General features: G+C 50.3%; 1 protein-coding gene across 1 annotated transcript in view; it reads right to left on the bottom strand.

Moving 5' to 3' along the window:
* Positions 1-3,966: 3,966 nt before the first annotated feature.
* The window catches only part of NINJ1 (ninjurin 1), a 25,677-nt gene continuing 14,354 nt past the window's right edge, over positions 3,967-15,289 (bottom strand). Inside the window, exons 3-4 of the mRNA XM_004713897.2 lie at positions 7,305-7,468; positions 3,967-6,317 (exon numbers count right to left, since the gene is read on the bottom strand). Of these exons, the coding sequence (XP_004713954.1) occupies positions 7,314-7,468 (155 nt within the window). The 3' untranslated portion in view covers positions 3,967-6,317; positions 7,305-7,313. The remainder of the gene's footprint in view (positions 6,318-7,304; positions 7,469-15,289) is intronic.

Genomic DNA, 15,289 nt, shown 5'->3' with positions numbered 1-15,289 from the left:
GAATGGTGACAGCGTGGCTGATGCAGCCTGGAGTGGTGAGGTCAGTCTTGCCCGTCAGCTCATCATCGCTCCTGCATCTGTGGGAGATGTGGGCTCCCATGGGAACAGGGGAAACAAGACCTGGGGCTGGGGTGGACAGGAGGAGTGGAGGGTTCAGACCTGCACAACCAGGTTACTGATCAGCCCAACTCGTGATGCTGACAGCAGTGGTGCCTATGGAGAATTGTGATTGAGGGCGCCAGGGGTCCCATACTCGTGCCTGTGTGTTGGTGTAGCCTGTGGATTGACACAGTGAAGCAGGCTTGTGAGCCAGCTGCATGCAGGGCCCTTGCCTGGATCTGAACCCCTCAAGCCTAGCCAGGAACTGTTCTCAGGACTTTCTTTAATACCTGCACTCAGCTGACCTCCCCTGACCACCCTTCCCCCGAAAACACACACACACACACACACACACACACACACACACACACACACACACCATCCGTCTCTCCCTCCCTCTACTGGAATAATGAGCCAACCACATTATGAGCTCTGTATCTGACTCTGAGTCCCAGGGAGAAGGATACGGTGACCCTGTGACCTCCCTCCTAAGTGGTGGAGAGGAGAGGAGAGCCGGAGAGCTGAGCACTGCATCTCCAGGCTACCTGGCAACTGAGTTCTGCTGTCTGTTGTGCGCTGCTAATCACAGGTACCTGTGCTTGATAAGACAGTTGAGGTGTGGCGGAAGCAGGCAGACCGGCAGGGCAACCCAACGCTGCAGCAGCCAGAGTCCCAAAGTCTGCTTTGTCGTTTCTACCTCAGGAGCTATCTAGGCCAGGGCCCTTGGGTACAGCCTAGATATCTGGACACTGTCCAGAGCCCTTCTCTGTAGCTCTTCACCCATTCATTACGCACGCTGCCAGCTCCAGGGTGCTTTCCTCCTCCCCCCCGCCCCCCGGGTGTGGCTTCTGTTCATGATCTGCTCCCTGACCGAAATACCTGGGTGAAGGGCCAACATAGGAGGTGCCAGCAAGATAGGGATCTGCTCTGGAGGGTAAGAGGAGTTCTGGGGTGTTCAACTCTAGCTCTACATCAGCTGAAGTTTCCTGTCGGAAAGCAAGCAGAGAAACTGGCTGATGGAAGGTCCTCAAGGCTGGCCCCGAGGCCTAATGCCAGAGGAAAATATATGGCAGTGGAGACAAGCAGGAATGAAGAGGGCACCTTCCCGGAACCCGCCCACGAGGGCCTGCAGACCTTGCCTGAGAGGATGCCCCTTCTGCAGATGCCACTGGGCAGTGACTTCCAACCTGCAGGCTTTATCTCAGGGGCTGTGGGGCTGGAACACTCTGTTCCCAGTCTGAGGCAGGTGGGCTTTCTCTGCAATCCACCTACCCTCTTTGTCCCCAACTCACTGAGGTCTTGCCCTTGAAGACTGGGAGCTGCCGATCTCTAGCCTCAAGTTGTCACGAGGCCCCTCCCTGCCCTCAGCCACATGTGACCCCATCCTTGACCATACCTGAGCTAAGGGTGGCCAGATCCCCACTCATGAGCAAAGCCTCTGCTACTCAGCCAGCCTGGGTCTCTGATCTGCCCACCTCCCAGCTGGCCTTCCCCCAAAGGCCTTCCCTCTAGGCTGGGAGCCTGTGTAGCTCAGACTGTGGATAAGAGCCGGGTGGGGATGGATCTAGGCCTCAGCTCATTCCCGACCTATTTGGATCAGTCGATGTCAGGAAATCTGGGCTGACTTAGATCCCTAAGGGTGTTTGTTGTTAAAGGCACCACAGACCACATCTCCCTTTCCAGAGGTCTCATTTGTTCTTGTCCCGTCCTCAGGATGAAGCCTGGGGCTCAGGGTCCTCACTATCTCGCATCCCTGTCACCTGGCCGGAGTCATTTGTGCAATGTTCCTCCACACCCACGACTTAGAATATTCCTTACCAACTGACCTCCCCTGTTCATCCTTCAGGTCTTGGGGAAATGCTACCTCCTCCAAGATACCTTCTTTGGCACTCCAGTAAGGACATATTGTTCCCTCCCCTCCCTGCCCCTGGCTGCAGCAGGGCCTGGGCTCCCACCTTCCTATCTCCAGAGCTGCACGGCCTGGCAGGACTGCTGGGAGGTGAGGAGCTCCCCGCTAATGAAGAAGTATGTCCTGCTTTGACTGCCTGTGGCTCAGAGGCCCAGAGGGAGGGGCCGGAGCACAGAGCTGGGAGAATAGGCCTTGACCTCCAGGCCTAGAGAGACAGCTGCATCTTGCGTAACTCAAGGTTCCCCTCCTGGGAGAGGAAACAAACATGTTGACTCCGCAGGACTTGACTTTGGGGGGGCATGGGTGCTGACACTACTGAAAACCGGGGTCACACTTTCAGTTTCCATTGGGTCACAGACTTGGCCGGCCAGTGCTGCGGCCCTTTACAATGGAACTTAAAGATAATGGAATCTTTCTATGAACCTTTTAAAGCTCCCTCATACATGAGTGGGGGCCCTGGGAACAGGGTCCCCCCAGCGACCCACAGCCACGGACTGCCCTGCCCCTCCTCAAGCCACATGGAACTTCATGCCAGCAGGAAGGGCATCAGCCAGGGCCAGGCTTGAAAGGAGCCCAGGGGAGGAGAAAAGGGATGAGATGGAGGGAAGACAAAAGGCCCCTGGGTAAAAAAAAGGATGAAAAATGAGGGAGAGCAAGGGGGAGGAGGAAAAAGGGAGAGGTGGGGAAAGCATTAAGAGGAATGCAAGAGAGCTAGGAGCCAGGGGTGTTCGTCTCTGCGCTGGGGCTCGGAGCCTGCAGGCTCTCTTGTTTATATTGGCTTCTGGTGCCCAGGTGTTCTATCATGGACTGTGGGTTGGGGAATATTGGAGGGGAAATATCAACTAAGGCCCCATCTACTCCAGCAGCAAACACTGTCATACCAGGTTCTAAATAAACATCCCCTAGATTGGACTCTTCTCCCACCTAACCCAGTCCTGCTCCAAGCCCCAATATCTCATCACCTTTCCAGACTCCATCATCACCCTACCACCCACGCAGCCAGAGGCACCTGAGAACCCCGAGAGCTCGTGCATGGATTATTCCTCCGCCTTGTGGCTTAGGGAACTGAGCATTATCAGTTCCTCCAGCCTCCTATCTGGGTGAACTCACTGTCTTGGCCAAAAGAGGAACCAAGCCGTGTGTTGGTCAACACCCTTGACCTGGTGCTGCCTCATGAAAACAAGTGCACAGCTGGGGCTGCCCCGTGAATGTCTGCTAGTTCACTGCTAGTCCCAGAGGCTGCCCCCCAGGCCACATACAACTAGGACCTGGGTGCTGGTAACCTCGGCAGCGCTAGGAACTGCCTTGAGCTCCCTGGCTTGTGTGGGACACAGACTCTGGGAGGGTGCCAAAACACACCAGGAGAGCTTCCTGCAGGCAACTCAAGAGGGTGTTAGGGGGCGAAGGCCATTTGGAGTGCAGTGAGACCAGGAAGCTGTTCCACTGAGGGTGGGTGACTGGAGAGAGGAGGGACAGGTCACCGAGGGGTGCTGGGGGAAGGCCCTCTCATCAAAGCACTGAGGCCCATTAGATCCCTAAGGGAGTAAATGCTCCCAACACAGCTTGAGGGGTGGAGTCTGCAACCAAGCCCTCCCACCCACAGCTGCATTCTTGGGGTGCTCTTGGGGCATCTGCACATGCCTGCTTCCAGGTGCCCTTTCCTATCCCACCTAAAAAACCCTCCTATCACAGCGCTTACCCATCCAATGCCCACGCTGCCTTCTCACTTCATGTGCACACATGCTCACACCAGCACATTTCTACATCTTGCTTTCTCAACCCAGTGCGCCTGACGACCACTCCACACAGGTGGTAATCTCTAATCCCACTCTGCTGGAGCACCCAAATCCTCCCAGAGAGGGAGAATGGGGCACCGCTCTATAGACACCACGCCTCAGTCTCATTGCCCTTGCTTTTTCCTTGCTAGAGTACGTGCTTCCAAAACATGATCAGATCAGTGCAGCCATGAGTATTTGTTTATTGATTACTTAGAAGATGTTCCCCCCTAAGAGACTGAACTAGGCCTACATGCAAGTCTGAAGTTGTAATGAACCACTTTAAGGATGGAACTTTTTGATCCTCTGTCTCAGATTAGGAGAAAGTGGAGCTTGGTAGCCCAGGTCCCTGGAAGGCAGCATGGAGGAGGAAGAGGGGCTGGAGGGCATACGATGCCAGGCGAAGTCAGGAACCACGGAAGGATCACCAAGGTAAGTCCCGAGGGGAGATGGGACAGGCCATCAGTGGCCACAGGAATGCCCCTACTCCACTGGACGCTGAGGAAGGAAGGTTAATGGAATGGGAAGGGGAGGATGGGGTCCCAGAGAAAAAGAAGAGAGCAGGGGGTGGAAGAACATGGGATGGGGCCTCAGGAGTTAAGCTGGGGTCTTCAGAGTGGGTGAGGTGAGGACATGGTGGGGCTCCCAGCCTGTGATACCCAGCTTTGCCCTTACAAACTCTGCTCAGAGTGGATGGCATGAGCTGTTGGCACAAATGAGTCACGTGGCCTTGAGTGGTCACCCTGCCGCACATCCCCACTTTCTCCTTCCTCCATGGCCTTGAGATGTCACCACTAACTGATGAGGTAGCACTGGCCTTACGACAGGGCTGAGCAAGGCCCCAGAGGGTCCCTCAGCTCTGGAAGCACGGCAGCCCTTCTAGTCCACGGACAGGGGAGAGGAGGGATTGCAAACACTGATCCCGGAGTAGACTCGACTGGGCCCAGGAATGTGACACGCCATTGAGCCCAATGCAGAAAGCACCGGGTCTTCTGGTTATCTGGGCAGTAGGAAAAATTTGCCAATGGAGTGCTCGGAGCTGGCTGCCTCTGAAGGGGGTCATCACTAGAAGCTGGGGGCTGCTTGTGGCATTCAAGGGACAGACCTCTTGGCACCATTGCCGGAGTCACATGGTCCTATTCTGAGCACACGGGTGCTAATATTTAGAGATGTTAGCAGAGGCTGCTCCTCTCCCAAAGTGCATGTATCCTTGGCCCTGCCCTCGGTGGCCCCCAAAGTGAGATGCACAGGAATGAGACAGCAAACTCTTAACCCAAAGTCATCAAAGGCACCACCAGCAGTCGGGTCACCAGCCAATGCCGGCGCTGGACTGGAGTCATCCCTTCTGGGAGCGAATCCCCTGACCCTGTCATGAGGACAGAGCGACGGCCACATGAATACGTGAGTGAGGCGCTTCTATGAAGGGGGAGCTGTGGAGGGAGGATGGTCCCACACTGCCCTGAGGTCTTGGGTGGGCGGGTTTTCTGAGAATTCCTACATCGGACAGGCCAGCACTGGCCTTGAAGCTATTCTAACAATGGCTCAACAGGCTAAGGGTGCATGCTGGTCCTGGGCCCACCCTTGGAAGATCATCGGCTTGGCATGAGTGATCAAATAAGTGGCGCAGATGAACCACGGGGGTCTTGGTGAAGCATATAGGGAGTTTGTTGTATTTTTCCCTCACTCCAACATTTAAAGAGGTGGAGGGGGTGGGGGAAGCAAGGCTTGCATGAACCGCTGGTCTATGCCAGCATTTGGAATGCACTCTCAACCCGAACCTCTGCCCAGGGTCTCCTGGCTGGGAAGAGGTGGAGGCAAGAGGCCTGCAGCAGGCCTGGGCTGGGGCCTGACCCTCTGCACCTAGCACAAGGGGTCCCAGCAAGCAGAGCCGGGCAGCACCTCACACAGCCCCAGGCCTGGAACCTGCAAGCTGCTGCAGCAGACTGGGTCACCCTGACCTGGCCAGTGGAAGGCCGGGCACAGGGAGTTGTCCAGAGGAAGTAGGAGCTTAATGGTCACTTTATGCTTTGCAAACAGGTGAGCTTCAGAGCTGCCCCATCACTGCTGGTGGAGGGTAGACAGACCTGAGGGTGGGTGAACACAGGGCCGAGTCTAGGCCAGCAGACTCCCTTGGGGTGTCCACTACAGCCAAGGCACCAAACCCAACCCCAGGGCCAAGAAGGGGGTTGGCTTTCAATGTCCCATGACTAGGAAGCAGGTGGAAGCGATTACATCATCCAGGTGAATCAGGTATGTCCTCGTAAGGCCCAGCAAGCTGGTGGCATCAGTACAGGGAGAGGGGACATTTCCCTATCTGCCAGGAATGTCCTGACACAGAGGACCAGATAGCCAAGTGTTGGCCTGTTCTGGAATAAGTCATGACCCCTGACTGGCCCCTGAAGCATAGCTCATTCCTGAGGTGTCCAGTGCTCCAGCCCTGGCAATGTAGGAGGTACCACAGAATGCAGACGTTGCAAAGACGAGCAGCTCCTAGTTCTGGGCACCAAGCAATGGGTCGAATTTACCAAAAGATCCTGCAAAGAAGGGAGAAGAGAGGCATGAGTTTTAGCCTGGCTGTCAAGAGCCCCCCAGAGTGCCAAGGGCAGGAGCAGCCTCCACAGTAGGAGGCTCCAGCCTCCACCTACCAGAGCTGGCTGGACTTGGAACTCGAAGGGGTTGCCTGACCGGGCAATCATGATAGTGTCTGCACGTCAATTGCTTCTCAGTAAAATGGGAGGAATGAATGCAGTCTTCCTGAGTCACTGCCAGCATTAGAAACCTGATGCCGAGAGTTGGGCAGAGCTCCTGTGACCATGATGCAGGCACTAAGCCCACTGTGGTTCTGCAGGTGACGGGGGCACTTTCAGAAGCAGGGCCCCAAGGGCCCTGCCAGGAGCCATTCTGACAAACTCTGGAGAAAGCATGTCTTCCTGCCCACCTCCCCAGGGTTAGAGGGGGTTGGTGGGTCCCACCTATAATTTGCCTGTGGCCTCACCACTCTCCTGTACTCAAGGAGGTGCCAGTACTGAGGTGACTTTCTATAGGAATGGGTGACTGGGCCAAGCCAACACAGACCCCTATAAAGCTGGGCAGGCTGGCAGGCTGCATGACTTTCTCCCAGCCTGGTTTTTCTTCCTGTCCCCTACAAACCTGCAGTATCAGTGGCCTACCTGAGCAGGTGATGGGCACAGAGTCCGTGCCCAGCCTAGCCCCCTCCATGAATGGCAAGGGTATGGTGAGCTGGGCTAGGCACAGCTCCGACTGCCTGCTGCTAGGGTCAATGGCCTGATAACAGGACTCTGACATCTTAAGGGAAAGCAGAAATCTTATTTTTTGCATGAACTCTCCTGATTGTTCACTGTAACTCCAAACCATTTCTCCTCAAATGTGAAAGACTGGGTCCAGTGGCCAGCATCAAGCTAAGAGCCTCCCGCAGCCCCTGGACGAGAACCCGTGGACAGTGGGCTGCACTGAGGCTGCCCCTGGGTTAGGCAGGTCTCGTGCACCCTCTCTTTGCTCACCTGAATCCCCTACTGCCGGGGTGCCACCTCGATCATGGGCTTCTGCACACCGAAAGCTGTGATGAAGATGTTGACCACCACAATGATGAACACCAGGCCTGTGGCCAGGTTGTTAAGGAAGTCCAACTTGGCATGTTTGGCTGGGTTGTTGAGGTCGTACTTGACTGGGGGAGGAGAGAGGACAGTGGGCAAGCTTGTTTTTTAAGAGGTCCAGCTTACAGACATCTATCCTACCATGGCCTGGACATGCATGGCCAAGCTGTACTTGAACAGGGTCATGGGGCCCTCAGCCTTGTCATGATGAAATTTGCCCCACAGAGAAAAAGATGTGCTTTTATTAAATACTGACCATGATGGCTCCCAGGCTCCACCTGGGCAGCTATATTGTCCACCTGGGAGCTAGGCACTGGTAACCCCGTTTTCTTCTCCGAAAATTGAAATTGAAGAGGACCAACCACTCAGGCATCTGAGCTGCAAGTGATGCCTGTTCCAGGGTCTGTCCAGTGCCTGTCTTTCGAGCAAAGTGGATGGCGCGCACACCCGCTGAGCCCATACTCATGCCACAGGAAACTGAGTGGTGGGGTGGGGTAACTCTGTCCCTGGGAGTGGGTCCCCAGAGGGTGCAGGAGCAGCTCAGGACAAATCCTGCTGTTGTGCTCGCTGCTTGGACTTGGGTGACATTCTCAGCCTCAGAATTCCTGCCCCCACCTGTGAATGAATGGTAACTCCAGCAGGGCCCACGTGGGACACTCTATGGAGTGGGCAGTGAGGGGCTCTTTCCCCCTTGGCTGCTTCTCCACTTTTCCCAGATGAGCCACAGAGGAAGTGCTGCCCTTCTGTTCGTCTGGCTGTAACCCAGGACAGCCAGCCGGGGTTGTGCTCGCTGCAGTGAAGGGAGGGGCATGCTGCTCTGTGGCCACCTCTGGGCACCGTGCTCACTGGGCAGCTTCCCAGCCCATCTTCCCACTCCCATGGGCCCCTGTTTTTCCACTGGAGGAAGTTGGCCTGAGTCTGAAATGATGGTATTTAGTGGCCCGAGTGGCTACAGCCTGTAATTTTGGTTTTCACTTTTTACAAAGGCCAGCTGCCAGGGCAGGTAGCTGTGTTGGTGGTGACGGCGGCAGGCCAAGGATCTCTGTCTCAGCAAACGCATCTGCTGTGTCGTGCCGATGCTCTTTACCAGGAATGGTCCTGAACTGGTGCAGAGGTAGCGTAGTCCTGGATCTCAGGGGACCTGCTCCTCTCACTGAACTCACAGCAGCATGAGATCCAACAGGGAAAGACGCGGCCTTCTGGGCAGAAAAAGCCCTAGGAACTTGCTTCACAAACCCTCGCTGCTAAACAGTCAGCTCCTGTCCACCTAAACAGTGGTTCACAGGGTTGAGAAAGGCTAATTTCAGAGAGATGAGGGACACGCGGCAGAACCCCAGTGAATTCATAGGACCCCAATGTAATTCACAGAAAACCTACCATTAAAAAGAAATTGTCTGAGATGGGAACTGGAAACACAGGGGATCCAGGACAGATGATCCCTTCAGGACCAGTGGTGAGAGTGGCGATACTGGGAGGGTGGAGGGTGGAAAGGGGGAACTGATTACAAGGATCTACATATAACCTCCTCCCTGGGGGATGGACAACAGAAAAGTGGGTGAAGGGAGACGGCAGACAGTGTAAGATATGACAAAATAATAATAATATATAAATTATCAAGGGTTCATGAGGGAAGGGGGAGGGGGGAGCGGTGAGGGAGGGGAAAAATGAGCTGATACCAAGGGCTCAAGTAGAAAGCAAATGTTTTGAGAATGATGAGGGCAACAAATGTACAAATGTGCTTGACACAATGGATGTATGTATGGATTGTGATAAGAGTTGTATGAGCCCCCAATAAAATTATTTTTTTAATTGTCTGAAAGAATTACCACGATCTTAGAATACACCGAAGGAGGTCTTTGGTCCCTCAGCCTTGTACCTGCAAAAAGCAGGCGAAGAAAAAGACCTGGTTGTAAATTCCATCCTAATGGAAAAGGAAGGCTGACTCAGGGCAGAACCAGGTGAATAACACAATGACTAACTCCAAGAACAAAACGGGGCTCGTGTCTTGTGCGCGTCTTGCAGTTGCTCTGTGGAATTGGTGCGTGACCTGTGGCTGGCCTGAGCCCTGTCCTCGTGGGGCAATATGAGGGCGGGGAGAGGAAGTCGATAACATTTCTTGAGAACAAGAGGCTGTGTCTGAGGGCTTCGCCTAGGCCTCACCTAGGTGACAAGACCCTGGACTTGCAGCTGACGCTGAGATGCGGTGGCTTAGAGCAATGTGCTATGCATGGGGAGGAACTGGAATTGTTGCAGGAGGGTGCACTGCCCTCTATATTCTCTTAAAATGCCTCAATGACACTCCTCTCATTCTACGACCTCGGCACGGCTTAATGGAGGCACTGGGTTGCAGGACCTGTGCTCGTTCACCTTAAATTTGACTGGGCTTGTGGCTACTGAAACTCAGGAGGGCAGCTCTACTCTGTCCTACGGGGTCACTGTGAGTCAGCATCGACTGATTGCAGTGAGCTTAGTTTTTTAGGTTCCAGGTCACATGGAGAGTGAGACCCTCTCCAAGAACCAGGAGAAAATCACCAGGTAAGAGAAAGAGGGGAGCAAGAGGGGATCTCCATCCGGAGATCAATCCAATACATAAATGATCCCAGTGCCCCTGAAGACTAGGGGCAGTGGGAATGGTAGAGAGTCAGGGGAACGGGAAGAGGGGGAAGCCTAGTCCCTCCTCTGCGGCACTCCAGATCACCAGGCAGACTTGAGAGACGTAACTGCCCACGTGTGTGAACTCCACACACCTGGCTCCCAGGCTCCCTATGCACCCGACTTATACCTTGGCAGGTGGGTCCCCTGGGCAGGCAAACACCCAGGCATATGTGCGCCTCTGGTCTGAGCCACCTCAGCTAATGAGGATCCTGGCTGGTTAACTCCTTGCAGTATAACATCCCCCTGGCAGCTAGCATAGTACCCAGGAGCCAAGAGTCCTAAGCACGAGAAGTTCAAGCAACTGCTGCACATCCTGCTGAAATACTAGTTAAGTTGAGTACTCTGACAATATCCAGGCATATGTGTACCCCTGGGCTGAGCCTGCTCAGTTGATGAGGGGTCTGTTTGGTGAACCCCCTGCAGCATTGCTTCGCTCTGCCCCTCTGGCAGTGAGTACACAAGTGCCCACAAGCTGAAAGCTCTAAGCTCAAAAGGTACAAGCTACTGCTACACATCCTGGCTGAAGCACCAGTTAAACTGAGCTCTCCAACACTGGCTGCCCTCAAAATCCATCTCCTAGTCAGCACACTTATTAGTCCACTCCAAGCCATCCAGAGCAACAGCCTGCCCTCTGAAAAGGCTCTTGCCCCTCTTATACGGCTAGGCCACCTAGGAAGGGGTGAGATACAGGCACCTCTCCTCCATCCCCTCTTGGAGATAATGGTTATCTGAAAAGAGTGAACCCTACCCCCTCCCACCTGAGGTCTATTCCTTTAAGAGACCCAGCTACAATTAACCTCAATCTACTAGAATTGAGGTCCCATTGCCTTAAACCCCTGGCCTAAAGCAAAACACACCCCCAGCCCCGCATTCTAAACACCCCAAAGGGCAGAACCACTCACTCCCAAGCACTGCCTCCAAATACTCAAAAAACCTCTACCTCTCAGAGGAGGGGTGTGTGTGTGTATTGTGTGTGTGTGTGTATGTTACATAAGAGGATACCCCCCAAATCCAGAATTGTTTTCAAAGCTATGTATTTCAATTTTTTTTTTTTTTTACAAAACAACCTGATCACCTTCAAAACACTCTTCATTACATTTAATACATTTGCCAAATCCATGATTCAATCTTGGAAACATTTTTCAAACTCATCTGCTTGGATGACTGACAACACCACCGCCTTGGTTCTTTTCTTCACCTGTACTCTCGTCAAATTACTGTCCTTTCATGTCCCTCTTCATTTGAGGAAACAAAAAGAAGATGCATGGAGCAAGGTCAGGTAAATAAGGTACTTGGGGCAAGAGAGGCATGATGTTTTTTGCCAAAAACTGGCACACTGAGATGGCTGCGGGAGCAGGTACATTGTTATAGTGGCAAAAACAGTCCCCAGTCTGCCACAAATCAGGCCTTTTTTGTCGCACATCATTATGCAATCTTTTCTGAACCTCTAAATAGAAAGCTTGATTAACAATCTGACCTGGTGGAACAAACTCCAAATGCACTACAAGTTAACATTTTCATCCATTCGGGAAGTTGATGGATGTCCAGAACAAGGTTTGTCATCAATCAACATTTCACCTTTTTTTAAACAATAAAACCATTTGTACACCATAGTGCTGTCCTTGTAAGCTGTGTTCAACATCACAACAGTTTCTGCAGCATTTTTCCCAAGCAGGAAACAAAATTTCACAATAGCATGGTGTTCTCTTAAATAGACCATCACAAAAAATGAGGTTTGGGTGAAACTGCTTTTAAAAAAAATTCACTGTGGCCAGAGAGAACCTTCCCAGGTGACACCACTGGGTGCACTAACTCAGAGTGCTTGATGCTCACCTAGCAAGAAAAATGTATACTATGAAAGCTCTGCTCCACCCAGTGTAATTCTGTTTTTTGGAGGGATACCCCCTTGTGTATATATATGTACAATTCCCAAATAAGCAACACCCTGTCTCTCAGCCAACACATCTCATTTAGGTCACCCTAGACTACCTCAGACTGCTCAGATCCATAACTTGCCCCTGAGACAGCTCAACCTCTACCTCCCATCCCCCACCATCACCCAAATAAAACCACACAGCCCTGTTACCCCCTCTCCGTTCCTTCTCAAAGACCCCAGACTCTTGTAATGTGTGAGCCCCACACCATTCATGCCCACTCAGCTGAGGACCAACATGAGAAATTTTTCCTTACTCTCCCATTTCACTCAACCCCCCCACTTTCAGGACACTTCAGAACATAAAACAGATTCGAATTACCCCAAATACGTGAACAGGGTGAACCACTTACCCCCAAACATTGACCATAACTGCTCAACTGTTCCTCACCTTCAGTGCTTCTAGCACAGATCCTGAATCCACCCAAGCCCCCCCATCCTTCTCTTGGAAATACCCTCCTCTCTAGCCCATATTAACGATAAAGTCTCTGGGCAAAGCTTAGACCCCAAACAAACACTAACAGCTCTTTCTCCTTTTGTTTTATTTTATATTTTCTTTCTTTCTCTTATTCTTTCATTTTAAAGTTTCTATTAAAAAAAATTTTTTTAATGTTAAGTTCTCATTCTTTTCTCTTAAGGAATCCTTCTGACATAGTGGTTATGTATTGGGCTGCAATCTTCAAGACTGGCAGTTCAAAGCCACCAGACAGTCCTCGGGAGAAAGATGAGGCTTTCTACTCCCATAAAGAGTTGTGTCTCAGAAGCTCAAAGGGACCAGTTCTACCCCGTCCTACACGGGTCGGCATCGACTTGATGGCAGTGGATTTCTGTTTCTTCTCTTCAATCCTTCTTTTCCCTTCCCTTATTTTTAAAAACAAAAGCTCGTCCTACTTTTAAAATTCCTTTTTAATCATTATTATCCTTTACTTCATCCTTGAAAAATAAGGAAACTTTTTTATCTCTTTTTCTTTTCTTGTAATCCACCAATTAGCACTACCTATTTCTACTTATTTCTCCTATTTCTCCTTACTCTAATACTTTGCCTTCCATATTCTGACCTCTTCCCTAGCCCTTACTCTCCTGCTCTCCTCCCACATAGTTAATCTGAAGTATCCACATTTCTCCACTATGCTAACCAACAGAGCTAACTGTCCCTACACACCAAAACCAGCCACATCAAGATGTCAAGGAAACAACATAAATATCGGTCCACACACAGAAAAGAAGAGAAGTAGACACAAATATGTGAACAACACCGAGACCTAAAAGAAATGGTTGAAATCAAACAGGATGTGGAATTGCCAGAAAAAGAGTTCAGAAGAAAGATTACACATGTACAATGGGTGAAAAAGAACCTAAGAGAAAAATGGAAGAACAGAAAAGCTAGAAACCTCACTACAAGCCTTACAAGGAAAACTCCATACAGAAACACAGAAGTCAAACATGATAATATCAGAATTATACAACACTATAGAGCAGAGAAACAGCACTGAGGAGATGGGCACTTGAATTAGTGAGCTTGAAGACAAATCTTAGACTCAAATCTAAGAGAACAAGCAACAGCAACAAAAAGATAAGGAGACCAAAGAAAGCATAACAACAATGTGGGTCAACCGAGAGGAAAACCACCTTCGACTTACAGGGATCCCAAAAGAGGAAGGAACAAACAAAGCACAACAGAAGTCCAAACAGAATAATCCAAGAACTCCTAGAAGAAAATGTTCCTCACTGCCTAAAGGATGGCAAGATAACTATCCCTGAAAATGAAAGAACTCCAAGCAGGAAGGAACCCAAAAGGAAATTCCTTTATATATTTTAGTCAAACTATCTAACATCAAAGACAAGGAAAAAAATTCTAAGAGCAGCTATAGAAAAAATAACAGTCACATACAAAGGGGCAGCAATTAGAATAAGCTCAGATTTTCCAGCAGAAACCATGCAGGTAGGAAGACAATGGAGCAACATATATAAAGTCTTGGAAGGGAAGACTGTCAAACCTAGAATCTTGTACCCAGCAAAATAATCATGCAAATATGACAGAGAAATAAATGTACTCCCAGACAAGGAGACATTAAGGGAATTTGCAAAAAAGAGACCATAATTACAAAAACTGCTATATGGAGTACTATGGCCAAAAAATCAACAACAGCAACACACAAACCTGAGACCAACATACAATTCCTCACAAAAACCAACACCCTCAAAGCAATAACCAAATCAATGCAAAAATATAGGAAAAACATGGAAGAACTGATCGCACACCACACACACACAAAGACAAATCAAAATGAAAGTCAAACCCATACATATCAATGACCACACTGCACGGTAATGGGCTAAATGTACCAGTACAGAGACAGCAAGTAACAGAATGGATAAGAAACAAGACCCATCAATATGCTGCTTACAGGAAACAAAGATAAAAATAGACTAAGAATCAAAGTCTGGATAAAAGCAAATGGCAACAATGCCACCAAAAGTAGGTGTGGAAATATTAATCTGAAAAAAAAAAACAGACTTCCAAGCAAATCATATGAAAGATGAGAATGGTTACTATATAAGAATTAAAGGGAAAACAGCCCAAGAAGACATGACCATAATAAACATATGCACCCAATGAAAGGCCATTGAAATCCATTAATCAAATCCTCACAGAATTGAAGAGAGACATAGACAGCTCAAAAATAACAATGAGAGGCATCAATTGCCACTCTCAAGGAAAGACAGGTTATCAGGAAAGAAACTCAGTGGAGACTCAAAACAGCTCAACAACACAATCAACAAACTTGACCGCCTACACATGTACAGATCACTCCATCCAACAAGAATACAGTGCACATTCTTCTCCAATGCACATGGATCATTCTCTAAAATCGATTACATACGCGTTTGGTTTTGTAATTATTGCAGAAGTGACAGAGTGACAAATGAGGTCACATCATATAAGGTGATCCAGTTTCTGCCAGTTCCCCTTGGAGTGCTAGAGGAAGCGAGCCACTATTACATATATTACACATATAATATCGTATGTGCATATGCTATATAATATTATAGAGAGAGTTAGAGAAACTGAAAAATAACACACGTACAAAACTTTGGAAACCACGGTGAAAAAATGAGTCAATTCTGCTCCAGTTTGGTGTACAATGAAGAAAAATGAAACTTAAAGAGAATGACGGTGGGGACGGGGAGGGGTGGAGATAGAGAGCTAATAAGAATGAGTACAGGAACGACATATCAGCCTGTGTGATCACAGGGCGTCGAAGGGATCACTGAAGACAAATGGGTGCATAAGCAAATGTGG

The sequence above is a fragment of the Echinops telfairi genome, unplaced genomic scaffold, assembly GCF_000313985.2.
Source record: "Echinops telfairi isolate 266 unplaced genomic scaffold, ASM31398v2 ScPeMD7_1;HRSCAF=3_0, whole genome shotgun sequence".
Lineage (NCBI taxonomy): Eukaryota > Metazoa > Chordata > Mammalia > Afrosoricida > Tenrecidae > Echinops > Echinops telfairi.
The sequence above is the reverse complement of the archived record's forward strand: the minus strand, read 5'-3'. Positions and strand labels throughout refer to the sequence as shown.